This window comes from Nanorana parkeri, unplaced genomic scaffold, assembly GCF_000935625.1.
Source record: "Nanorana parkeri isolate BGI_ZX_2015 unplaced genomic scaffold, ASM93562v1 scaffold181, whole genome shotgun sequence".
Lineage (NCBI taxonomy): Eukaryota > Metazoa > Chordata > Amphibia > Anura > Dicroglossidae > Nanorana > Nanorana parkeri.
Window position 1 is genome coordinate 1,698,839 of NW_017306449.1, and position 27,998 is coordinate 1,726,836.

A 27,998-nucleotide genomic window follows, 5' to 3' on the forward strand; every position below is an offset into this window, starting at 1 on the left:
ATATATATATATAAAATATTTCCTACCTTTTAGATGTCTCCATGTAGCAGGCCTTTGCAAGCTTCTTTCTCAATTTCAGAAACAATAATTCTCGGAGAATTACTTAGGACAAACTGAGGGTCTCATTAACATACAGGGGGGAATTTATCAAAACTGGAGTAGACAAAATCTGGAGCAGTTGCCCACAGCAACCAATCAGCATCTCTCTTTAGTTTGCTCACGTAAGAGTTGAAAATGAGACAGAGAAGCTGATTGGTTGCAGTGCAAATCTGCTCCAGACTTTGTCTGCTCCAGTTTTGCTAAATTCACGCCACAGTATCTTCAGGGCTTTAACCCTTTCTTAGGACAGAGAGTCTTGTTCATCTAATTTAAAAATGATAATTAAATCTGCCAGCGCAGTACAGGCAGGGTTAATTATTTGAAATAAATCTCCTCCTAAATCTCCAGTCAGTGGAAACTAAGCAGAATTTTTGCAATCCTGGAATTAGCACAAGGAACATATAAAAAACATAAGCTTACATTTCTACTATTTTTTAAGTTTTGCAATGTGATAGAGAACATGTAACAAATATAAAGTTGGTGTTATCCCAATTTGGCTACAAAGCTGAAAAATGCACTTTAAGTTTTTGATAGGACCTTTTTTGTTTGATATTTTGACTATTGTACTACAAATACAGATTGGTAAATTGATATATTCAGGGCAGAGACCAAGAATTCCAACCTTATCACCGTTTATTGTAAAAAGTTCATTGTTTTTAAGCAGTTTCCATTAGACTTGCATTGGAAGAGAAATAGTACACTGTGCGTTTAACACGGCGCTATGGTCCGAATGGGCCCTTAAAGGAGAACTATGGGGTCAGGGCTTTTCCTCATAGTTCTCCTTAGGGTAACAGGAGGACACAAACTTGCGTACTCCCGTTACCCTAAGCTCAGTATACCGCAAGCTACAGCTCGCGGTATACTGAGACGCCGCAGCCGGAGCGGATCCTGACATCGATGTCGAGATCCGCCCAGCTGCGTGAGTGACAGCTGGCTCCGCCTATCTAGAGGCAGAGCCAGCTGTACCCGCCCCGTCCGTTTTCGCCAGTCAGCGCTGGCGGATCGGAGCGGGGAGGGGGGAATCCAGCCCCTCCCCTGTCGCGGCAGAGAGCCGTGACAGGATCGAGAGGTGAGCGAACGCCGGTATATGTTCGCTCACCTCCCGATCTACTGAGCCGACCTGTGACAGTCTCATTGTCACAGGTCAGCTAGAACTATGAGGTGAGTGAGAAGCACTCACCTCATAGTTCTCCTTTAATAGTACCATCACACTGGTTCAAAGCAGAGCATTATTGCTTTCGCAGCTGTGATGCCTGGGGTACGTTTCTTTGCATTTGGTGGAAGTGTCTGAAAGCACAAAAGTTGTGGGTGCAGGTATACAAATTGTCGAGGTCAGTATTAAACTGTTCTATTGCCCAAATCATAGAAAACGGAGATCACCAGCACTCAGTCAAATACATTAGATTATTTTGCTTATTAATTGAAGAAACATGTCACAAGCATCATTTAGCCAATGTTTTGGGGCCACTCAGGGTCCCTTCTTTAGGGCGGTTAAGCAGAGGGCCATGGGTATGATGGTGCATGAGAAGCTCTCAGCTGTCCTGAATGACTCCTGTCCTACTTTTCTGAAAATTTGGTCTCCATGGTTGGAGTATACCCATCTTATAGATTTGGATCAGACCTTGCTTACACTCTGATGGCTCTGCTGAGGACGTAGGACAGTGAGCCTGTGCCGGCTCTTGCGCAGCCCTCTCTTTCTGTCTTTCTTTGTCTCTGTTTTTTCTTCCTACCTTTCTATTTTCTGCTTCTCTTTTTCCCCAGTTTTTTTTGTTGCTTTTGCTGGAAAATATCTGTGCAAGTGACCGTGATCCCCCACCTTTGGCATACCGTCCTCAACTCGGTTGGTGTGGCGGGACATTTGGGGTTGGCATAGGGCACAGTCTCTTTTCCTTTGATGTTAACTTACCTTTTGTTCTGATTCCTTTTGTTGTGCTCTTAAATGAATGTAAAATTTTGTGTTACTGTTATGTACATCCATGTGCTCTTTGGTTTATGTATGACTTCCCTACCCTTGTAAACTCTTGTAAACAATACAGATCATTATTAATATGCATGCCCAGCCTTTTAATAATTGTGTGCCTTATATGCAGTGCAGAAGTCTTAAACCCCCTTTTACTGCTCTCTGGGGCTTCATAGAGTTTTCACCTAATTTCCTTATCGACAATGTAGTAACACAGGAAAATTATGCTTTCCAATAGCAACACAGACACAAACAAAAAACAAATTTTGCAAGTTGGTGCTTGGTGTTTTTTATGGCTGTGTGCTTGCTTACGTAAAACATTGACAGCAGAACAGGTAACTAAGTTCATTGTTGCTAACTATGGGTCACTACAGCAGTAACAAGCACACAGCAAAAAATCCTTGCAAGCTCCGTGGCAAGCAAGCCAGAAATATTTTGGCTTGTCAATGAAATGCAATTGAAGGCCAAACTTTGTTTTTTGTAGTTTTGGATAGAGTGGAGAGGGATTAGAACCTCTGTCAGGTTTTTATTGCTGTCTGTGTCCCTGTTGGGGAGATTCACCCTCTCAATCTGTCCAGGTGACTATTATCACTGAAAGTGAATGAAAATCCCAAATTTTGGGTTGTCATCACAACAGGAATAGATAGGACATTTTCCAACGGGGACACTAGTTCTGGTGACCCTGCTGTCTACCAATGCTTTCCATCACTTTGGAGGGGTTTACTCTCACTTCCTTTTGCGGCTGTCAGAAGGGAAATCTCTCCAATGCGACACAAATAAAATCTGACAGGGCTTATAACCCTCCCAATCCAACTAAATCTAAAAAGAAAAGTTTTGGTTTCAGCTCTACTTTCAGATAAAGTCTAGGTTTGCACTTCTAAATCAATTGACAACCATGTGCTATCATCAGAAAGATTCAACCCCTGTAAGATTTTACTGCTGTCCAGGACTACTTTACTAAGATTTTCCCTCACTTCCTACCTTGGTGTCAACATTTTCCCCAGACAGGAAGTGATTGAAACTCTCCAATGGCAAGTCAAACATAAGTAAAAATGCATTTTAAGTTAAGTAGGGAATGCTAGAACTTTGCTCTTAATTCTTGTCTGTTTCTCTGTTGTATATTTTCTATCACTTCCTTCTTGGAAAAACTGTATCACCAGAATGGGAAGTGCGGTGTGATCTCTCAAATGGAGCCCAGGATAGCAGTAGAACATGATTGGGGTTAATACCCTCCCCCAATCCATCTCAGGCTAGTATCCACTACTTTTGGATACAGAAACACTTTATTAGAGATTTACCATACCTACTTTTTTAATCTTCCTAATAGGGCTGATTTATTAAAACAGTACAGTATGTTCATTTAGCAAAGTGTTTGTTTACTTTGCAAGCCCATTTTTACAGAACTTAGTAAATAAAATGAAGCCATGCTGACTTAATAATACAATACTTAATATTGTTTTAATAAAACAATCATGAGCAAGATACTAAAATGATTTTATTTATTTTACATTTCCTGGCATATGCATTGTTTCATATGTGTAATTTAAAACAGTCTCTAAGATAAATAAAAAAATAGCCTTCCAAGATGAACATGCTCTACTTTTCTTATAGCTCACCCCCATTCCCACTTCATCTACTTGTGATGCTTCGAAAACAGTTTCCGTTGACATTCATTTTTCTTTACCGTTTAGATGACATTGGACGAAGCTAGATGTGCCCACCAAAGTGTGCACAGCCAACCCTAGATTGTCAGTGAAAGGCTGGCTGGTCACTGTGATAGATAAATGGAGCAGGGGAGGTCATCCATTGAATCTCCTGATTTGGCATGGATGCTGAGGCTCCAACAGGACGCAAAATGTTCACTCTGGCACTTCAATGAATAGCACTAAGTCATTACAGTGGTCCAACAAGAAATAACAGCTGTACAACACTAAACAGCAGCAACGTTTTCTGAAACAATACATGGATGCATGCAACAGATGATCAATATCTGTAAGATTTTTAAAGTAGTATTCTAGCCTGAGTGTTTTTACCTTAATGCATTAGAGTGCCCAGTATGCAATTAAACTGCCCAGTAGCTTTTTCTCTCCCTTGTCTCCACCACACTTATCTGTGTTACCGCTGTTACCTCCGCTGGTCCCAAAGCGATCCTCCGTTCCCAGGACTTCCTGGTTGCAGGGGAATAATACTGAGGGCAGAGGTGCCATAGGCTCTTTCTGCTATCAATCAATCAAACTGTTGGGCAGAGAGGAGGGGCGTGGTCTGCAGCATGGCTGTGTGTGTCTATGGACGCACATAGCTACTGTGGGCACAGCCGGGAACGCACACGCACGGGTTCCTCCACAGCAGCCGCTTAGCTGATGGAGGCACACATCCAGGGAGCGGGAGGCAGAGCGATGCGGGAACCCACTAGTAAACTAGGAACTGAAAACTTTTACAGAAGAAAAACAACAGAAGTTTGATACAAAGGAGGGCCTCCTAGTTGTAAATATGAAAAACAAAACAAAGCTTTAATATCACTTTAATGATCACTTGCCACAACAAAACCTTTTTTTACAAGAGTGTTTTTTAAGCCTTAGGTGTGCAGATCCAGATTCAAACAGCACAGGTTGAAAGACAACAAAACCCAGAGCCTGCACAAGACTCTGACTCTGCATAAAACCCAGATCCTGCACAAATTTTAATAGAAGTTCCCCAATCGTCAGAGTTCTCCACCTTCTCAATGCTTGTAGCTCTTGCCCTCCACTTTCTTTTCCAACCTCCCATAAACCATTTCACCCCCCAACAATATTCTACACATGCTTTCCAACACTCCCAAATACCTTTCAACCCTCCCCATCATTCCTCATCTGACCAGCGTCACTATACTTCTATATCCTTTGGACACCTCTCCTTCTCTGCTTTCTACCACCATTGCCCAACCTCCTCCTCCTCCTATTTTATCCAAACTTTGTCTGTCCTCTCCCACCATTATCACCCATTTTCCTTCTCCTACCCCCCCCAACCCTCCTCTGTCCCCTTCCACGATTGACCTTCCTCCTTCTACTCCCACATTTCCCACCTTAGTTCTTCTCATTCCCTGCCCCTAACCTCAGTTGACATTAAAGTGTGTGTCCACCCAATTTGATTTGACTTATTTTTTGAACGCACTCACCTCATAGTTCTCCTTTAAGGACGTCTGTGTGTGGATGTCTGTGCCTTGCTCTTGTCTCCTTGAAACCCTGTGATCTGGCTTTACTTCTGACGACTCTTTGGATTATCCCTTGTACTGCCTTTGCCTGCCTGTTATCGACCCGGCTTGCTTTCTGACGACTCTTGGATTATCCTCTGTACTGCCTTTGCCCGCCTGTTATCAACCCAGCTTGTTTCCTGATGATTATTTGGATTATGCTCTGTACTGCCAGTGCCCGTCTGTGCTTGATCAGGTCTGCCTCCTGACTTCCCAGTTGGATAAATTAACGGCCAACTGCTCCATCAGGTCTTCGCTCATCTGAGCAACCCAGGATCAGCACTGTTTTGAACAACCCCAGTGGTCACAGACGGGGTTGCAAGGGAGGTCCTCCTCGTCAACTTGGGCCCACACCACAACCCTTACAGAATCACTCAGCCAGTGGCATCTCCATGGACCCTCAGAAGATATCGGCCATCCTGGATTGGCTTCCACCCATGGACAGGAAGGGTGTGCAGCGCTTCGTGGGCTTCGCAAACTTTTATCGGAGATTCATTCGGGATTTTTCCAAGATCGTCCTGCCTATCACACAGTTAACCAGGAAACTGAGTCGTTTTCAGTGGTCTCAAGAGGCCCAAGCAGCCTTTACTCAGCTCAAGCTACAATTCACGTCCGCCCCGATCCTGAGGCATCCAGACCCCGAGCTGCCGTATGTCCTGGAAGTGGACGCCTCAGAAGCTGCAGTTGGGGCTGTTCTGTCACAACGTCAGGGCTTGAAAAGCCTCCTGCACCCCGTAGCATATTTTTCCAGGAAACTGAGTGTGGCTGAAAGGAATTATGATGTCGGAGACCAGGAACTTCTAGCCATTAAATTGGCACTAGAAGAGTGGTGATACCTACTGGAAGGAGCCGCCCACCCGGTTCTGATATATACAGACCACAAGAATCTGGAATACCTCCGGTCAGCAAGACGTATCCATATCTCCATATCACGTTCCGCCCTGGGTCACGCAAAGGGAAAGCGGACGCATTGTCCCGTATCTACACGGCACCAGAAACTCTGGAGAGACCGGAAACCATCCTGCCAGCAACCCAATTCCTGTTGTTACAGCCTGACCTTGTTTCCCACATCCAGCAGGCATCCAGGATTTCACCGCCCTCGGACGAATCAGGAATGTCCCAGCAAGACGGAGTTTATTTCCATGAGGATAGGATCTTCGTGCCCTCTAGTGCCCGCACAGCGGTCCTGGGGCACTGCCACGATGCACCACTGGCTGGTCATTTCGGAGCCCGCAAAACCACAGACCTGGTACGACAGACATTTTGGTGGCCTTCACTGGCAACGGACTGCCTACAATACGTGGCGGCCTGCCCTCGCTGTGCCCGCAACAAGGGATGTTCTTCCCCAGCCTGGGGCCTACTACGGCCACTCCCGATTCCGTCCCGTCTTTGGACTGCCATCTCCATGGATTTTATTGTGGATCTTCTGCCTTCCGAATGCTGCACGGCCATTTTCGTGGTGGTTGACCGCCTATTCAAGATGGCCCACTTCGTTCCATTACAGAAGGTTCCCACGGCCGAGATCCTAGCCCGCACATTCATCCGGGAGGTTGTGTGTCTTCATGGGGTCCCCACCGACGTAGTCTCTGACATAGGGTTGCAAATCACCTCTAAGTTCTGGAAAGCTTTGTGTACAGCCCTGGGCATCCATCTGAGTTTCTCATCAGCTTACCATCCTCAGACCAATGGTCAGACAGAACGGACCAACCAAACTTTGGAACAGTACATCCGTTGCTTCTCCACCTTCTCCCAAGACAACTAGGTGTCCCTGCTTCCACTAGCAGAGTTTGCATACAATAATGCCAGGCATTCCACCACGGTCCAGTCACCTTTCTTCTCCAACTACGGCTTCCACCCAGCCTGTGTACCCACCCGGAAACTGGATTCTGCAGTCCCCGCTGCCCAAAAGACAGTGGACTTCCTCCACTCCAATGTCATCCTGCTCCAACGGGCCATTTCCAAGGCCCAGGATGCGGCCAAGGGCGCTTATGATCGTTCCCGCAGAGGGGATTTAACCTTACAACCCGGAGACCTAGTGTGGCTGTCTACTCGAAACCTCAAACTGGCCTGTCCTTCCAGAAAATTGGGACCCCGTTATATTGGGCCTTTTCCGGTGGAACGCCAAATGAATCCGGCATCCTACCGCCTGACCCTCCCACCAATCTATCCGATCCACCCTGTCTTCCACATCTCTATATTGAAGCCAGTCCAGCCGGACGTTTTTTCAGACCGCTCCTCAGACATTCCAAATCCTGTGCTAATAGATGGAGAAGAGGAATACGAGGTGGAAGCGATCCTGGACTTTCGCAGGCGTAGGGGCACTGGCCAGTTCCTCATCAAGTGGAAAGGCTACGGTATGGAAGAAAACTCCTGGGAACCCGTGTCCGCGATCCACGCCCCACGACTCATCCGGATCTTTTTACTGAACAACCCAAGCAAAGCCCATCTGATGGGCGCCCGGAGGCCGCCCCTTAGGGGGGGCCATGTCGGGTCCCGGTCCGTGGGCCATGTCGGGTCCCGGTCCGTGGGGCATGTCGGGTCCCGATCCGGGCTCCAGTGCGGGGACGCACACGGAGGGGACGTCCGCCGGCGCATCCAGGCCGCGCAGGCGCAGACGCCAGAAGACCCGGCGGGGTCACGCGGCGTGACGTCACTACGCGGATACGTCCCGGTGACGTCATCACGCTGGCGCATGCGCAATAACCCATCCCTGGGCTATATAAGGCACCTCAGATCATTCATTCAGTGCTGAGTGATCTTCAGCCTGTGTGGATGTCTGTGCCTTGCTCTTGTCTCCTTGAAACCCTGTGATCTGGCTTTGCTTCTTACAACCCTTTGGATTATCCCTTGTACTGCCTTTGCCCGCCTGTTATCGACCCGGCTTGCTTTCTGACGACTCTTGGATTATCCTCTGTACTGCCTTTGCCCGCCTGTTATCAACCCGGCTTGTTTCCTGACGATTCTTTGGATTATCCTCTGTACTCCCAGTGCCCGCCTATGCTTGATCCGGTCTGCCTCCTGACTTCCCAGTTGGATAAATGAATGGCCAACTGCTCCATCAGGTCTTCCCTCATCTGAGCAACCCAGGATCAGCACCCGGCACCCGTGCACCCCCTGCCTGCGCACACTGTTTTGAACAACCCCAGTGGTCACAGACGGGGTTGCAAGGGAGGTCCTCCTCGTCAACTCGGGCCCACACCACAACCCTTACAACATTTCTTTCATTTTGTTTTGTGCGTGATCTCTATATACCGTAATTGGGAATTATTCACAGGAAAACTTCAACATAAAATGTATTAATGTCCTATGAACTTTCTTAACAGATTGAATGCAAAGGAAGTTTTCTCTGCAATTATTGGTGATGGCTACCAGCATAGCAAAGTGAGAATGAGAGGAATGGATGTTGGCTGCTCTAATAGTTTTAATGTGTGAGGTGATTGACACAGCTGTTAACTTTTGATGATGTCGTGTTTATAATAATAATTTTTTGATACATTCTTTAATAAAGTAAGCCACTTGGCTAAATTTATACATAATTGGTTCAATCATAACTTCTTTAACCATCTTCTTTCTTGAAAAGGTGGCATTTTTTTTTGTTTTGTTTATGCTTGCAAGTTATTTACCAATTCAGAGGAATTTGTATAGTTAAAGGAGAACTATGAAGTGAGTGAAAATCTCTCATACTCATAGTTCGAGCCGACGTGTGACAATGAAATTGTCACACGTCGGCTCAATAGATTGGAAAGTTAGCGAACACATACCATCGCTCGCTCACAATGTGCGCCCTGCTATAAAGGCCGGTTATAGATTCATGCATGTACCATTTTTTTCTAGTTTGACTATTTTTGGTTTGGGGGATGCACTGGAGTCCCAGCGTGCATTTTTGGTTGCTGGGCTTCCAGTGCGTCCCTGCACCTTATTAGGAGGAGTTGGCTACCTCCAGGTACACCTGCATGTAATTTATCAACTTCATTAATATGCTCACACTTGGAGACTCGGATACATAGAGTTAGGACTACACTTTGCAGAGGTGCCTTGGCGTGGCAGTGTGGCTTCTACATATTTTTGGCCAAAAGTTTGTGCAACTAAAACCTCTGATTTTAACGCATACTCTTTACAGGGCTACTTGTTTGGTCGCAGGCTGGCTGGCAGGTTGAGACTGGGGAATTTTTGTGTTTTATACTGAGCTTTGGGTCACGGGAGAACGCTAGTATATGTCCTCCCGTGACCCTTAAGAGAACTGTGAGGAAAAACACTTACCTCATAGTTCTCTTTTAACTACTTTCCCCTCAATTACCTTTCTGGTGACATCTCAACATTTTGGATTTTGATAACTTTCACTCTCAGTGATAATGGTCATCACCAGGACAAATAGGGAGAGCAGCTATCCCTAGCAGGAACACTGACAGCGATAAAAACCAGACAGATGTTAGAGTCACTCAACCAGTTTTGCCTTTAGTTATACTTTAACTAAAACAAGCAGGAAATTCTGAGATTACCACATCATGTACATTTTGAATTACCTTCAAACAGTGGCGCAGAGCAGTCACTTCCTCTTCCGATGCTAAATAATGGAGAAGGCCCGCCAATTGTGAGGGACCAGCTGTGGCAAGAATAGAAACAATAAAAGTTTACATAGAATTAACAAGGCTGTTCAGTATTTAAAGACTAAAAAGAGCAACAGTAAAACGTAACACAGGCTAAAAATGTGTTAACCCTTCCCTACTCTATACCAAAGTGATACCCATGTTTGGCCTAATAATACCTCTAAGTTGGCCTAGAAAAGGCCATGACTTATGTTCACTGTGGAAGAGAATTTTCTATTTTGAAAGTAAATTTTCACACAAACATTGTAGAACCATTTTTAAATAATAAAACAAAAAAGCCAAAGGATTAAACTCAGGAGTTAAATCTTGAAAATGCATTTACGTACCTTACCTTTTAACAAAAATTTAACTTATGGGACACATAAACACAGGCATCATGGAGAACAAAAGTAGTCACCCTCCAGAAGGAAGGACAGTGTCAGCACCAATTCAGAGATGATTTGAGGATCTACAGCCGAGTGATACACAAATAAGATACATTTCTGTTAATAGGTAAGGTACATGAATGCATTTTTAAGATTTAACTCCTAAGGTTGGTGTCACCTTAAGAGAAAAAAACATCAAGAAATCTACTAGTAAACACCAAGAACTTAATTTTATATCCGTTTATTATAAAATATTTGTTATGTGCTAACACTGGTCCTTGTAAATGTTTATTGATGTTTTTCCCCATTTACTTCCTGCTGTCTCACTAAGTAATGATGTGCCATGTACACATAATATGCCGTGAAGGTATATTGAAAAAGGTGAATGTAAGGATGGTGTTCCTAAGGTACTGAGACAAAGAAGTTGAAAGTATTCACATCACAGAGTAAATTTACTTTGAAACATTACAGGTTACACATTGTGTCATATCAGGTAAATGCAATTTTTCTTCTGAGACACTTTCTGTGTTTAAGATGGCACTAAGTAATTTTTCAAGTAGCCTTCAACTTTTAACAAGCATATCTACTAGTCACGGTAAGTAAGCTGTACATTGCAACATTCTCTAATAAACTGGAAGATTTCCATTTTTGATAAAAAGCAAAAAAACGCCTAAATTAGCTGATCACAGGCTGATTACATTAATAACTTAATTACTAAGATCCGTTAATAACTGGAATATCTGTGGGGGCTTCAGATGACCCCTTCCTTCTTATGAAAACCAAGAAAAAGTCTACTGTTGGGACTAGGTTGGCTAGTCCATCTGATACACTGCCATCCCCTAAGATAATAACAGTATATGAGGTTTCTGCTCTCTAATATGAGTAAATACTTCTATTTGTTACATGTTCCCATTCACATAGCATAAGCACAAATTGTTTTTACTTGGGTTAGGGTTCTAAGAGTAAAGATTCCTTCTTGCATCTCTTTATTTGTGTAAAGGACTCACCTGTGAGCGCTCCAGCGCCAGACTCAGCGGCCGTGCACGGCCGCTGTCACGATAAAGACAGGAAGGGATGATTGCACGGTGTTCCACTAATAGCGTGAACGCCCTGCAATCATCCACTGCGCTTCTACCCGCACGATCTGCCCGACTGCCTGGGGGGGTCCCTTAGTTTGCCCGAACGGCTACCGCACATTGCTGTCTACTCCAAGCTGGACTGCTACCACTACCTCAACCTGCAGGACGCTCCCAAAGATGAACCTCCTCCAAAACGCAAGTAGCCTGTAACCCTTCATAGGCTGTACAATTGATCCTGTCTTGCTGGTACCCCACTGCTATAGTTGTGCGGATTTGCTCAACTGCATATCACATCCTGCCCCATGTCAGTTATACATGCCAATATGTAGGGACATGTACACCTTCATAGACTGTTGCTGCCCTCTCTTGTGTAGTTGTGTTATTAAGCGAAAGTAACCAAATCGTGAACTACAAACTGCATCAGACCACCTAAATGGGGATTACGCATACTCCCTGGGGGAGAACTGCCTATAGTAAAGTTACGGCTCATACTCAATCCTTGCGTAAAGTTCAGCCGTCACACACCTAGTATCCATTCCTCGTTCATGGTGTCTTCAATTAATTCAGTACGGAGTACTTAATCATTTGTTGCGTTATTACGCTCGCTATTCTAGAGTGTATGAGGTAATACCTCTGTGGATCCACGCTGACATTAGCCATTATCTGACGGCGTATGATGTTAACAATTCCAAACTCTCCTTGAACTTAATGGAGAGTGACGCCTGGAATTGAATACTGAATAGCCACCACCAAAACTGGGTGTTGTGAGAGGAGTGGACTGAGCCTCTCCAAGTCTTACCGCTACTCCGCAGTTGTGATCCTACAGACTTACCAGAGGCGTATTACAATTTGAAATGTTAGGAGGGGCTGTGAAGGGTCTAAGACAGGGGTGTCAAACTCAATTTAATCGTGGGCCGCATCCACATTATGGTTGCCCTCAAAGGTATCTGTAAGACCATATAAATGTATCTAATCTTTATCATAATTGCCTCTGCATTCGATTATCACTGGTTTTAGTAATAACTTAATACCTAGATCTGAAAATAGAAGTCTAGGAAATGGCCTGGTGGGCCGAATTCGGCCCCTGGGCCTTGAGTTTGACACATGTGGTCTGAGAAGAGTCCTAAGTCTTTCCATTAGGACAGATCATTGTGAAGGGGCTGAGAAAAACCTGGAATCAGCCTCCTTGCCTGCAAAAGTGGAAATACACTTTAAGGAGGACATATAACTACAATACATCAAAGTTTTATAACATACAATATAAAAAATGACCCATATATATTAATGTGTGTTTTTTATATAGTTTGTCAATAAAACTTAGGAACATATTTTCTTTACACCAGTTCTTTGCAATGTGTCTGGAAAGTTTAACCTGAGTAGCTTATGGAGTCATCGATGCTTAAATGTTCAGGCTACATTTAGAATTGTCAAGTTAACCAATGCATGCTGATGTGAACTCTATGGTTTGGTTTTAAATGTTTTAAAAGTACATAAAAAATTTTTTTTCTGGTCTACTGTTTTAATGAAAACCCTGCTCTGTTTATTATTTTAGGCTGACAATTGATCAAAAATATATTTAAAAAAAATGTTTGGCAAAAGTTTCTTTCATATTTTTATTTATTTATTTTTAATAGTGCAATTGTATCTTACAACTGCACTGTTATAGAAATGGCAATGCAGACCCCACTGCTGCCTGTAGGTGGTGTTGTTTATGTGCAGGCAGAAGGCTCATTTTGCCAATGAAGCCGCCAGTGATAACTATGTCATGGCTGATATAGTGATCACCTGATTGGGAAAATTGTGATTGGTTACTGATTGTCAATGGGGACTGGAGCTATCAGCCAGGATAATGAGCTACCAGATGTGAAAAGTTTCATCTGGGTACTCGTAAGATAAAATGTTATTATGTATCCCAAGCACAAGGCATCGTGCATTAGGGAACATTAATATACAGATTGTGGACAGGAAGTGATTAATGTGACATTGCATTAAATAATTAAAAACTCAAAAAGTAAAATTTTTACTACTTCATGCCATATTTAACTCTCAACTGGGGGTAACTAATTGATGGGGGTATCGACTCGATCTCTGCATAACAGACGCTAAATTCTGTGCATTATATTATATCATAAACCTGAAATCAAAACCTGGAGAAATTGACTTGATGTGTCAGATGGCATTTTAAGGAACCTCGTCAATAGCTGTGCCTTGATTTCATGCTTTGATTGCACAAAAACAACAGCAATAAAGACACTTGTTGCAGCTAGCTAGATTGATTGAGATTTGTATGTGAAAACATTCTTATGATTTTCTTTTAGCTTTTCTGTTTCTAGCTACCCATATGTAAAGGAAAACCAAGCTACTGTCCTCTTTTGAAGTCATACTGGTACCTAACGGGACTGGCGATGATGATAATTTCAGCAAACTAGTAAAGGGGGTACGGAGATCTATTGAGTAATCTATTGGGAGGGTCTGTTATTGTTAAAAATGTAAGATCTTCTGTAAGAAAAAGCAAGGTAGACATAAGGGATCTAGGAATACAAGTGCGGACAGAATGGGTGACAAGGTCATGTCTATGTTTTCCCACAGAAAGAGCATGCTGACTTTTGGGGGAAAGGATTGATTGGAAAACCTGTTCTGAGCACTAATTTTCCTTCCTGATAAGTCGCCATCTCTCCTAATTCCTTTTTTCTACATCAGCATAAATATATATGCTTGGCCAACCCATAATGTCCATGTTTATGTAGCACTTCAGTTCTCTATTTTGCCTAAGAATAATCAGATTGTACCTGCACTTTTAAATGCCCCCTGAAATCTATCAGTGGATAAACTCTACAACCAACTCCACAGGTCTGGCGATATTGACCAACCAGGTATTGTACAATTTTAATTTGAATCCTTCCTTTCTGAATGATAATTTATTGATATTAAGGACAAAGCTATTTAAATGGGTTGGGAGCCCCAGAGACTGCATGATGTCTGTAAGAGGCAAAACTTTTGTGCCAATGTTCATGAATTGTTGAAATTTACCTGGCTAACTACAAGAATAAATCCTAAGCCTAAACCCTGTTCAGAAGCAGTTTTTATTTCTGTTGCTGTTTGGTATGTCAACTCTTGAAACACATTGCGTAACACAATTTCTCACGTGTAAGGTTTGCTATGAAATTTTGCATTCAGACCTTTTGTTAGTAAACAGCCACCTGTAATTCTCCTCTAGAACAAGGCAATACTTTTCATATATCGTTGAATGATTGACAAGAATGTTTGATTGATCTGTATAAACCAAACATTTATTGTTTCACCGCCTCCAGGAACTAGTCTGCAGGTGCTGCCCCATCATTGTTGGCAAAGACCAGCCCAGTGGGTGTCTCTCTACAAAATCAGTGAAATATGCCTTATAAATTCAGACTGTAAAAGGGGTCAGGAATGCTCAGGATTACACAGGTAGGTGATGCTTAGAATCTACTAAGTACATTAAAATGCTTTAATTTTAACAATTAGCTCACTATATTTGAAATGCAAAGAAACAATGTAAATTCTAAATGTATTCACTTCTATTTTTCTAGACACAGAAGAAGAAAAAATGAAGCTTCTATTAATATGCACTGTGATCCTTTTAACTGAGTAATGTGATTTATAATTTTGTCTTGTGCTGATGAATTAATTTGTGTATCCTAATACATTTGCAATAGCATACATTTAAAATAGCTAGAGCATGTAGGCAATGTTGGTCTAAAAATGACCTAGATTGTCATATTTCCAAAGACCCATCACTAATGGATCAGAATTAGGCTGCTCATACAAGGCATGATAAAACTAAGCAATGCTCCCAATGTCAAGCATCTCTTTCAATTATCGTATTGTTTGCCTGATGCTGCTGGGGAAAAAGGAGTGCCACAGGTTTCTGAAGGATGTCATTCTTAAGGAGATAGTTCAGCATCTGTGGCCAGTGTTACATTGTAATAATGCAAAGACTTCATTCACACAGGGTGTGTTGCTCCATAGAGTGTGAGGGGCCAGTTGTTAATGTGCCCGGAGCTGCGTAAAGAAGCTCCTGTGTCTACATTGACTTTAAATGGGCTGCCCACTTGCTTCTTCCCTCATCTTCGAGCCTAAATAACTGGGGCACAGCCAATCTGAATACATATCTGTACTTTTCAGGCACAAAGCAATGTTGAGATTTTGACTCTAATCCTCCTTGAAAGTCAGTGATGTAGATTAAATATTGGGCAACAAAACTGAATGTTGATTACTTATCAATGAAATAAGAGTTTAAAAAGAATAATGTATTTCTGTTTCAATGTTCTCTACTTAAAACAGATTGCACTCTAAATGTTTTTTCAGGTATGATATTTCTATTTATTTTCAGTTTTTGGAAGATGCTAGAGAGTTATAACCCATGGCAATTTCTTACATCTCTTGGGCAATCTTTTTGTGAGATCTTTGTGCTTAGGTTACCGGGTTTGAACACCTGCTGTGGCCATTAGGATAAAACAAACTGCTTCAGGTGGATCTTATCTCTCATGCACCTGTGCACATACACATATGGCCAGCTGCTGGTCTGTTTTCAATTGCTGGCAGATAGGTACCAAAAATATGAAGAATTCCCTGTTCAGCCGCGCTGTGGAAAACGTCTATTTTGGTTTGTGTCACTATTTGCAGATGTGAATACCATAAAACAAAAGGTAGGACACATCTCCAAATATAAATGCTTGATAAACTAGAGTCTGCATAATGTCCTCGATAGTTATCTAATACTACCTTTTACTTGACTAACCTATTCTTAGTAATTGTAAGTTTGTAACTATTTCTTTTTTTTTCAGGTGTGCTGAAAGAGTTTGGGCACAATTTGCTTCAAGACAGCGTCGTACAAGCAAAGCGTTTAGTCGATAAGGCGTACACAGACACTCGTAACAAGTAAGATAAGCTAGAAATGCTGAAATGCTGAAATGCAACTTATGTTTTGTATAATTGCATGTAAAGGCAAATATCCAGCCATGTGATCACCACAATAGCAATTGCTGACTTTTATTTCGAAATTATTTTTACGTATTGTTATACACCCCAACTGGTTAGCCTTATAATTTTGATAGCTGTAGGACATACAGAGAACTGTTTTCTAAATATGAGAATAAATAATTATTCCAGGAACCGCTTATTTGATGTAGTCTAACTCTTGTCCCTTTCAAAATTGTAATTATATCAAACATAACTAATGGTGAGAAACAAATATATCATATCCAATATGCCCATGCCAACTCCCGCAATATCATATTGCTGCACATATCTTATATCTCATTACACGCTACCCTCTGTATTGTCCATATAGGAGGGAGCTGGACTTACTCCCTTCCTACATTTATATTATGTTTTCAACCCTCAAAATCCCAGTAACCAGTATATAGCTGTTTTTGAACATATGGTTAAAAGAGAGGGGGAGAACCTTAGGATTAAAAAACAAAGATATTCTGGATAAATTAAAAAAGGGACTTTTGAGTCTAGAACACAAGTGAATGGTTGTAATTCAGCTGGCAGATAAGGGTGGGGGATAGTTATTTTAAATAAAAGTGATTATGAGAAAAAAATTAAGTAAATTCTGGAAGATAATAGCACATATGACGCTAAAAAGAATCCTAGTGATAGTTATCATGAACAATTAAAGAGTTTATTAAGAAGCGGTGAGAAAGAATAAGGTTTGAACTAAGAAAGAGACTTATTTATTAACTTCTGATTACAAGATCCTTGTGATCTAATACTTGCCAAAGAGTCACAAAGATTTGCATCACCAACCAGGGAGACCTATAGTTAGTGAAATAAATTCTTTATATGGTAGATTGGGAGAGTATTTGGATCCTTTCCTAAGTCCCTCGTTACATCAGCGTATCTGAAAGATACAAAACATTTATACATACAATGAATAAATTATTTTTGTAATTGCAGATGTATCGTCTCTATATTCAATAATAAAGCACAGAGAAGGATTGGAGGCAGTATAAAAGACTGAAGTAGATTTACTGCACACACAAAAGAAAAGTATTTTGTTTTGTATGTGTATATATATATATATATATATATATACACAGTATATACAGTATATATATATACATACAGATGTGAGAGAGAATTCATTAATAGGAATAATTGGCCACAACTTTCTTTTTGTGAACACTTTATTGATGATGTTTTTTTTTATTTGGAGGGGTATTAAAGAGTCATTAGTTTCATCCTTTCAACAAGGTAACGATAACAGTTAGAATATCCGTTAGAATACACATTACTGTGTTTATAGCAACAACTCCTGATAATTTCGGTCACTAGATGGCAGTGTTTATAAGTTCTGTTATGTATCTATGGTATATCCTCTGTTGTATTGAATAAGGTAGAGAATCCTTCCTGTTTTCCAGTCATGTGCAGCATGCATATCAGACTGTGTGCTTGTGTTTCTCTGTGAGGCTGTGCAAGAAGTTCCAACAATATCAATATAAAGGAGAGGTGTTTTTTCTAGATTTAAATATTGGTGTTAAAAATAATAACATATATACAAATACATATTCTAAGTCTACAGATAGGAATAGTTATATGTCAATTAGCTGTCACCACCTAAAATGGTTACAAAGTAAACCCAGAGGCCAGTTCACAAGAATTAGGCCAAACTGTACTAGAGATAGGGATTATATAGAGCAGTCCACGACACTCAAAGAAAGATTTAAAAGCAAATGATATAAAGATGATAGACTGGAGGAGGGAATTAGAAAAATGGGAAAGATAAGCCAGCAAGATTTGTCAATGATTTTAATAATCAGTATGAACAATTTAAGGTTGTTATAAAGAAACATTGGCCCATTCTGCTGGGTGATAGAACATTGGGATATATATTATCTATATTCTAATATTTACAGAATAACTCCTACAATTAGGAATAAGATTGTGCATAATATTATCAATCCCCCTAAATGAAACCATGTTTGGATCTATTTGGACAGAATAGTTTTTTTTAGATGCAGCTGATGTGTAGGATGCATTAACATTAAAAATAACTAGAGGAAGAGGGATTCTTTTTTATCCCATGTTACAAATTGTGAATATAAAATTAGACAATTCATACCATGTAACACCAAAGGAATCATTAATATATTGCAACACCCTTGTGGGCACCAATATGTGGGCGATGCAACTAGGTGTTTAGCTGTCAGAGTAGGCACACATTTATAACATCAAATGAGGATATGAAAAACAGCATTTGAGCACACTTCAGGAAACATCATAATAAAGGCTCTAGTGTGCTGGAATTCTGGGGCATTGAAAGGATCAATAGGATCAATATTGCGTGGAGACATTTTAAAAGAATAATCTTGCAAACTGAGGCAAAGTAAATATATAACCTTAAAACTATGTCACCTAGTGGACTGAACGTCTGATGAAGACTTCAAGTGGCTATTTTAACACACATTATGCAGACATATTCTATTGTGGCCACCATATAAACCAGCCCTGAATAATGGCATACGACCATAATTGAAGCATATAAACCTAGACAGAAAGTGGCCGCAAGGTGACTGCAGAAGGTCATCAGTACTGAGATACAACAAAAGATGAAAAAAGTATTTTATTGTAACAATAAAAGGCATTTGTTTATGGTAAACAGTGATTTAGCAAACCAAACATTCAAATAAGTCTTACATCTACTATAAAGGCATGTGAGATGTTTGGTACCGGTAATGGGACAAGAAGAGGAGGAAGAGGCACCTAGGTGTTCTATCGGGTTGAGGTCAGGGCTCTGTGCAGGGCATTCAAGTTCCTCCACCCCAAACTCTCTCATCCATGTCATTATGGACCTTGCATTGTGCACTGGTGCGCAGTCATGTTGGATCAGGAAGGGGCCATCCCCAAACTGTTCCCACATAGTTGGGAGCATGAAATTGTCCAAAATATCTTGGTATGCTGATGCCTTAAGAGCTCCCTTCACTGGAACTAAGGGGCCAAGCCCCACCCCTGAAAAAGAGCCCCACACCATAGTCCCCTCTCCGCCAAACTTAACACGTCGCACAATGCAGTCAGGCAAGTACCGTTCTCCTAGCAACCGCCAAACCCAGACACATCCATCGGATTGCCAGACAGGGAAATGTGATTCGTCACTGCAGAGAACACGTCTCCAGTTCTCTAGAGTCCAGTGGCGGCGTGCTGTACACCACTGCATCCGACGCTTTGCATTGCACTTGGTGATGAAAGGCTTGGATGGAGCTGCTCGGCCATGGAAACCCATTCCATGAAGCTCTCTACGCACTGTTGTTGTGCCAATCTGAAGGCCACACGAAGTTTGGAGGTCTGTAGCTATTGACTCTGCAGACAGTCGGCGACTTCTGCGCACTGTGCGCTTCAGCATGCGCTGATCACGCTCTGTCATTTTATGTGGCCTACCACTTCGTGGCTGAGTTGTTTTTGTTCCCAGTTACTCCCACTTTGTTATAATACCACTAACAGGTAACCGTGGAACATTTAGTTAGCAAGGAAATTTCAAGGAACACCTGAATCCAATGATTTGGAGGGGTGTCCCAAAACTTTTGGCAATATAGTGTGTGTATATATGTATATATATGTATATATATATATAATATATATATATAAAACAACATTTTGACCACTGGCAGATTAAAAAGTTCAACTTAGTGAATAACATGTTTTGTTTGTCTTCTCAGCCTGAAGGTACGATTAAAAAGAGAAATTGTGAGTCCTGCTGATATAATGGGGTTTTTCAAGCAACCCGTTGCATTAAGTAGAAACCGCATAAGAGCTGCTGATTACATGGATGTCACCCTCAAGCTTATCGCTGAAAAACTGAAATACATCTATCCAGGGCCATTCAATATATCAGGTATCAGATTTGAATCATTATATCAGGAGTCAGGACTGTCCTCTAGTGGAAGAAAACCATATAAGTATCAAACTTTTTTAAACTCAAAAGCACCACAGATTTACAATCAAACTTTATATTAATTCATGGTTACAGAATATAAATCTTTTCTGACTTCAGTTAATTTGTTAAGTGAATGTTGTCTGGATTTTTTCAAACATAAAAAGCATGGTCAACATGCCACGAAGAATGAATCCAGATTGTCAATTAGAACTAAACAAATGCTCACTCTTTTCTTCCGCAGTCACAGAGGGATATTCAGGCAACTGTAAAAGAAATGAGTTGATGTAATTCGATAATAATATTCTCTTTCTTGTAATAATCAAATTTTACCATTGCCAGTTCAAGAATTCTTGTGCAGTCTTGCCCCTATCCTGACCAACAGTAGTGTGTACCGTTGGTAAAAGAACTCCGTTTTATTCTTCAAACCTGCAGGAGATAGAGAGTCCATACTACTGTATACAAGGCGTGATCTGTATAAAAATAATTAGCAATGCTGGCATTAAATTATCCGGCAGAGATTAAAAAAAAAATAATGATATATTTTTCTAACAAATGTGTATGCAATCTTTAATTAATGTAAAACATAGAATAAACATAAAGTTCTGTGACAACCTCCCCAGACATACCGTGTGGTGCGAGAAATCTCATGCAGCTATAAAAACTATAAAATGTATGATATTTATGCAGTTTTATGCAGATTTACTCTTTAATTGCTTTAATGTTGTGGAATGTGGTTTCCTCCAATTTTCAGTATTATACTATGGGAATGCATGGCAATAAATGTGTTTCTCTTGATGTCTAGATGTGCTGACTGCTGAGCAGAAGGAAATCCTTACTGAACTGACAGGATGCGCATACAAGTTCCTACCTAAAGTCTGCTCCCTTTCTCCGTACCGCACTATCAATGCAGAATGTAATAATAGGTAAGAAACCTCTGGTGTCCCACTTTATCTACTGCACTCATTTCCAGCCTGGGAGGTCCTTGACATTCTCAGTCTACCTACGTCAGCTCTTGAACATTCTTAGTTTACCTGTTTTACAAAGGCATCAACTCAAAGCAAAACTCAGTTTTGGATCAAGTGACTAAATAGTAGAAGCTCTGGCTTTTTATGGCTGTCCGCGTCTATGCTTCAATGGGTCCTTGCTGCCTTTGTTCCTTTTTGAGGAAAGAAACAGGAAGTGAGGTGAAATCCCAACAGCATTTAAAGCCCAAATATACCTCAAGTTCAAGAAGGCAGGCAGCAGACAGAAGTGTGATGTACATTTTGCAGGAGGAACCCAATTCTTGGTGCTTCAAACACAGGTTACAAACGTCTCCTTCCACCAGAGTATGAAGATGGTATTTCCCTACCCAGAGGCTGGACAGAAAATCGAACTATCAATGGATTCCCTCTGCCCAAGGTAATAGTATCTTGCCAAAGCAAAACATTATTTGTGTGTATGGGTACATAGTCATTCAAGCTTCGCTACATCATGAATTCTTGATTGGGGAGGGGAGGGTTGAACTCGGCTCGGCGAGGTACATGGGCTCTAGATATTGTTTGCTATCTTTGCTACTACTGTTGCTATATTTGTGGGCCCAATCTTAAAATTCTACTTTTACTTTTCCCAGGCACGTGCAGTATCAAATCAGATTGTCAGCTACCAAAAAAACGCACAGATTGAGGATACAGACAGAGCTCTCATGTTTATGCAATGGGGACAGTTCCTGGATCATGACACAGATCTTTCTCCTGATACCCCATCAAGATCAGCATTCATTGAAGGTGTAGACTGTGACAGCAGCTGTGCCATGGCACATCCTTGTTTTCCTCTGACGGTAAGGGTGATAATCAAATCCTGGGACTGTGTTGAGATTTGCTGAGAAACCAGAGAGACGGCTGAAATGATGTGTAAATGTCAATGATTAGATATTGACAGATATTTAGATTTATTTAGCTAATAAGGTTCTGTTTAATATTGTTTAGGTTTTATTGAGCTTCTAAAAGACAACAGAGTAGGAAGCGGGAAACAACCCTTGTACATCTGAATTCACAAATAACAAAAGTACAGCATAAAAGGAATAACAACATTCTGCTAATTAGACTGCTTTACAAATATGACTGATATAGACAGTACTGTCTTTCACAGGAGATTGCTGGTTTTAAGAGGGGAATTCTGGAGGAGAAGTATATCTGTATAGCTGTAGGGCAGGGGCACCCACAATTTTTCGTCTGGAGATCTACTTTTCAACTGACGAGCTCAATGAGATCTACCAACGAAAAAACACCTGCATTCAGGGGCGGGAGGGGGCGTGGCGGTGCATTGAAGTCAATGGCACCGCAGGCAAGCCCCTCGCCCACAGTGCGATCGCCTGCACCCGGAACCCAGGCACATTAGTGCCTGCGTTCCAGTCCAGTGCGATCTGCAAAAATGCTGCGAGCACTATTTTTGCAGATTGCACTGGACCGGAGTGCAGGCACTAATGTGCCTGCGTTCCGGTTGCGGGCGATCGCACTGTGGGCGGGGGGCATGCCTGCGGTGATATTGAATTCATTACAACCCCACACCCCCTCCCACCCCTGAACGCAGGGAGTCCTGTGCGTCCTAGAGGCCCCTGCGTCTTGTCCTCCCGCGGTGCTCGTGTGGCTGACGTTGCACATGGGGAGAGGTGTCCTGCCCCTTTCCATCTGCGGCTTCTAACACATTCAGCCGGCAGCTGCACGAGCACCGCGGGAGCATAGCCGTAGCCAGCTCTTTTTGCGTCCGAGGCAAGAAACCCCCCCAACAGGCGTGTGATGTTACCCAGTGCCCTGCCTCCAGGATTTTTTTTACATTTATTTACTATTTTTTATTTTATTTGTACTATTTCTTTTTTATTTATTTATTTTTTACTGTTGGGGGTGGGAGGGGGGGATGATCGCTCCAGTGTTTGTCCTGCACAGAGGACCGGTACATATTGCTGATATGTACCGATCCTCTGCCGCTTGGCCATGCACACGGGGGCTCAGCTTCTCCCAGGGATCCCCCCTGCTCTCCCGGGCCGCCGGTTCCGTCACTTCTCGGATCCCCGCTGCATACAGATGGGGAGAGCAGCGGGGATCCAGAGAAGCCCCACCGGCAGGAGGAGAGGACATTGTGATCTACCAGTGATCGCTAAGCGATCACTGGTAGATCGCGATCGACCTTATGGGCACCCCTGCTGTAGGGCATGTTCACATCATATCCACTGAGCTGCATTTTTGTGCACACCACTGCACATGTATGGTGTGAACAGTGCACACAGAAAACAATTGTGAACAAGCAACAGAGGATACAATGGGAGTAACAGGAGCTATTAAGAGTAAGGAAGTTACAAACATAGAACGAGGGTTAAGTAAGGAAGAGAGGACCAAAGGTGGTGATGCTTGGGAATCGTGACACTACAAGTCCAAGTTCGAGGGCAAGGAGTTGCCAAATCAAAGTCCAAAGGGAGAAAGTTTTCAACCCATGGGGACTGCATTCTTTCAAATTTGGTCATTCACTGTCATTCAGTTTAGCAGTTATTTTATCGAACAGGAGAGCATAGGAAGCTCTAGATCTAATTTCTTGGGGATTAATAGTTGGGAATCGCCACACCTTAGCAAATGTTTGCTTTGTCACCATGATTGGGCCTACAACAGTATACATTAAAGTTTAGTGACACTTTCCAGCTTTTTGTTGAGGAGGGCTCCTAGGGATTCTTCAGTAAAGGACATTGTAAAATTGTAGATATTATTTTAAAGGTGCTGGACCATAGAGCACACACAATGGGACATTACCTCCAGATGTGGGGTACCAAGGTCACTGCATTTTCTAAAACATTTAGGGGAGGCCTTAGGCCTATTTTTACATATGTGAGTTGAAACAAGGTAGCAACGTGAAATAGCTTTTCCTTTTTCTCAAGTGCATACATATTGCGGAGCAGGGCTTAGTGGTTTGCTAAGTTTGGTTCCAGTCTTCTGGTTGTAAAGTTGTCCCTAGATCTTCTGCCTATTTTATTGTGTAGGCGGTTGTGGTAAGGGAGTGTGAAGCAAGTAATGTATTGTAAAGTAGGCAAGATCATACCTTGGGAGTGTGGATTATTTAGATATTAGTTTCAAAGGATGTAGCGTTGTCGTATGTATTGGCTTCTAGTTGAAATGTGTGTGTGATATAATGTTTTATCTGAAGATTCTAAAATATTTCTTAGGCTGCAGTGCTTATCTGCAGTGCTATTTATTTAACAGTGCATTAGTAAAAAAAATAAAAAAATATATATACTGTATATATACAGGTGAAACTCGAATAATTAGAATATTGTGCAAAGTTCATTTATTTCACTAATGCAACTTAAAAGGTGAAACTAATATATGAGATAGACTCATTACATGCAAAGCAGGATAGTTCAAGCCGTGATTTGTCATAATTGTGATGATTATGGCTTACAGCTCATGAAAACCCCAAGAACCCCAAATCCACAACCTCAAAAAAGTAGATTATTACATGCTATCAATAAAACAAGGATTGTACATAGAACAATATCGGACCTCTGAAAAGTACAAGCATGCATATGTACTCAGTACTTGGTTTGGGCCCCTTTTGCAGCACTTACTGCAATTACTTTTGCACGATATTCTAATTATTCGAGTTTCACCTGTATATAAATTATATAGGTTTGCAAATTAGTCATAGATGTAATCTTAAGTTAAACAATGCATGTTGAATCATGCACAATTTAGCTAGGGCATCTAGGCATCAAGTTCAAAGAGTGTAGTTCAAGAAATGGACACTATTTTAAACGCATGGAGTAGTATAATGCTTTAAATTACCCATGAGAAAACCTAATTCTGCAGTATTTTAGATAAATTATTTTGGTTGTTTATAAATGTTAATGTTTCATTACAAATGAACACTGTTTTTTTGTTTGAAGATTCCAGCAAATGACCCTAGGATTAAAAACCAGAGTGACTGTATTCCGCTTTTCCGCTCAGCACCCGTGTGCAATATCGTCACTCCTTTAAGGGAGCAGATAAATGTCCTGACGTCGTATGTTGATGGAAGTCAAGTGTATGGCAGTGACATGGCTGTTGCCACCAAGCTTCGTAACACTACCAACAATCTGGGGCTATTGGCTGTGAACCAAAATTATACAGACAATGGCCAACCATTTCTACCATTTACTGGAAATAATGGAGACCTATGTACCAGGACAAACACGTCAGCTGGAATTCCTTGTTTCTTGGCAGGTGAGTTTATTGTTGTGGCTTGATGGCTCGCAATATTTTTGTTACCATGGCGCCATAATTTTCATTTGGTAACGGCGCACTGGCTTTCATTTCCATCCATTTCCAACAAAATCACTTTTAGTTACATAAAACACAGTGATGATTTGGGCACACAAGCATATTTTACTTCTACTTTATATTTTGTATGCCATGCAGGCATTCCTTGATTTCTATCCACAGGAACATTGACATTCTGATTCTTTTGAGGCTCTTTCCCATCTTAACGCTGTTGTATGCTACAATTGTGACCTTACTACAGTAGTTGCATTTTTACAATATATTTAGTGGGAAGTAGATGTCTTGTTTCTTTTTTAAAAGTATTCCTTTCATTCATTCCTTTCAGGTTTGTTCAAAGGCCAGTTAAAAGGAAAAAAAAATAGGAAAGGGTTGAAAGAAATTGCAAGCATTAATTAAAGGAAGGTTACAAATCTATCAACTAAAGAATTTCACAGTATAGTAATGATAATTACTCGTAATGATATTATGTGTTACACTCAGCTGATGTTTGAACAGACCTTTTACAGTTCTTTATTGATTACTCCAGATCCCCTTGTTTACAATATTCTAAACATAGGGTAAGTTCTGTCTACTGGAGTGCATCATGCTGGAGAGCCCACAATAATCATGAAGGTTCACATCAAGTTCTAAAGTGCAGATCAGTGGTTCTTAGTGCTGGCATCTTCACAGTGTGGTTTCGGTGTGGAGTTAGTGGCATTTGGTGCTGCTGTTTCAGGTACAAGATAAGGTAAGTATACTCGAAAAGGCAGGCCACACAGCAAAGATCTCTGTGGATTCATAGCAGGTCAGTATATGCCTTGCCAGAGCTGCTGGAAACGGTATAGGGGCCCACTAAGGGTAAGTGCATTATACATCCTTCTGTGATGTGGTTACTAGACATTTAGGGATAGCTAGGGTTGTAGTCAGCCTGGCTGGATTATAGTGGTGATTATCTGGTTAATTCCAGGTGTCTGGCATTGACTGTATCCCCCTGGGTGGAGTGTGACTCTGCTATATAGTGGAACACCCAATGAGAGGCACTGTAGTGTATATACAGGCAGCAGCCAATCACTGGGTTTCTCTCAACCAGTGGTGCATGCGGGGATAGGGTACACATACTGGAGGGATTTCCCATGTGCTCAGACTAGCCATGGATTAGGGCTGGATGGTGTCCAACCAAACCCCCCACCCCCCCAGGCAAGGCCTGATGCCCGGGGGTGGGCATAGGCTGGTGTGAGGGAAATGTTTCCCTGGAAGGCCTGTGTTGCTGCCAGAGGAGGATAGCCATCAATAGATGGCTTTCAAAGTTACCTGGAACTCAAAGGACTTCAGGGGTATGGCTGGTGTCTCTCTTGCTGAGGATTTGTGCTCATCCCTGTTCATCTGCTACTTCAGTTACTATCCGCTGTATCACAAGTGGATCTACATTGAGTTGCTTAAAAAACCTGGTGAGTCTGGAGTCTATGTCTGTGACAACCTGGAAGTCTAGGATCCCTATACCCTCTCTCCCCAGTGGGAAGATGTTTAATAAAAGCTATTCAGCATTGCATTACTGGACTGGACAGCAAGTTTATGGGCACTAGAAGAAGGGTGGTTAAATGCTAATGAGGTGGCTGAAGATCATACCCCTAGATCAGGGGTCTCAAACCTCCGGCCCTCCAGCTGTGGTGAAACTACAAATCCCATGATGCATCTCTCTTCGGGAGTCATGTCTGTGGCTGTGAGAATCTTGCAATGCCTCATGGGATTTGTAGTTCCACCACAGCTGGAGGGCCGGAGGTTGGAGACCCCTGCCCTAGATAGACTAGTGATGATGAATCGGGCATATTCCAGCAGCCCCTTCGGAGGTGAGCGCTACATTAGAAAGGATCCATTTATTTGATATTGAATTTATCAGTGATTGAAATTCAAACCCATGCATGTATGTACGCCATAACCATGAAGAAGCAGTGCAGTATTTTTCAAAACACACTTTTAAAGTTTTAATTTAATCATCATGAACCATTTGAGGTAATATGCCATTTTAGACATTGTTTGGTGGCATTCTTCTTTAAATTCACTTAGCAATTTTATCAGAATGTCAGTCTGTGTCCTAATGAGTTTTACTTTTTACAGGAGATGCTCGTGTGAGTGAACAGCCTGGTCTTGCAATGTTCCACACACTCTTTCTTCGTGAACATAACCGCATTGTCACTAAGCTCCATGAATTAAACCCTCATTGGTCTGGGGAGAGGCTATACCAAGAGACCCGCAAGATCATAGGCAGCATATTACAGGTGAGTAATTTCAATGGGCCTCAGTAATCAAAGTATATGAAAAAAGAACTTAGCATGTTGTCCCATAGTCACCAAATAGATTTAGAGCCTGACTGAACCTTTAGATAAATTCACCTAATCAAATATAAATGCGTCATAATAAAAAGGTACGCATAGTCTTCCAGTTTGTTTTGTTTAAAAAAACAGCCTCAGCTGGAGTAGAAAAGCC

General features: G+C 41.7%; 1 protein-coding gene across 1 annotated transcript in view; it reads left to right on the plus strand.

The window, feature by feature from the left end:
• Window positions 1–5,680: 5,680 nt before the first annotated feature.
• LOC108785838 (myeloperoxidase-like) overlaps window positions 5,681–27,998 on the plus strand; it is a 28,676-nt gene continuing 6,358 nt past the window's right edge. The window contains exons 1-11 of the mRNA XM_018554993.1: window positions 5,681–6,117; window positions 6,195–6,976; window positions 7,070–7,784; window positions 8,612–8,669; window positions 16,159–16,256; window positions 20,036–20,211; window positions 21,056–21,176; window positions 21,525–21,654; window positions 21,866–22,072; window positions 25,163–25,478; window positions 27,630–27,790. Coding sequence (XP_018410495.1) covers window positions 5,681–6,117; window positions 6,195–6,976; window positions 7,070–7,784; window positions 8,612–8,669; window positions 16,159–16,256; window positions 20,036–20,211; window positions 21,056–21,176; window positions 21,525–21,654; window positions 21,866–22,072; window positions 25,163–25,478; window positions 27,630–27,790 — 3,201 coding nt within the window. The remainder of the gene's footprint in view (window positions 6,118–6,194; window positions 6,977–7,069; window positions 7,785–8,611; window positions 8,670–16,158; window positions 16,257–20,035; window positions 20,212–21,055; window positions 21,177–21,524; window positions 21,655–21,865; window positions 22,073–25,162; window positions 25,479–27,629; window positions 27,791–27,998) is intronic.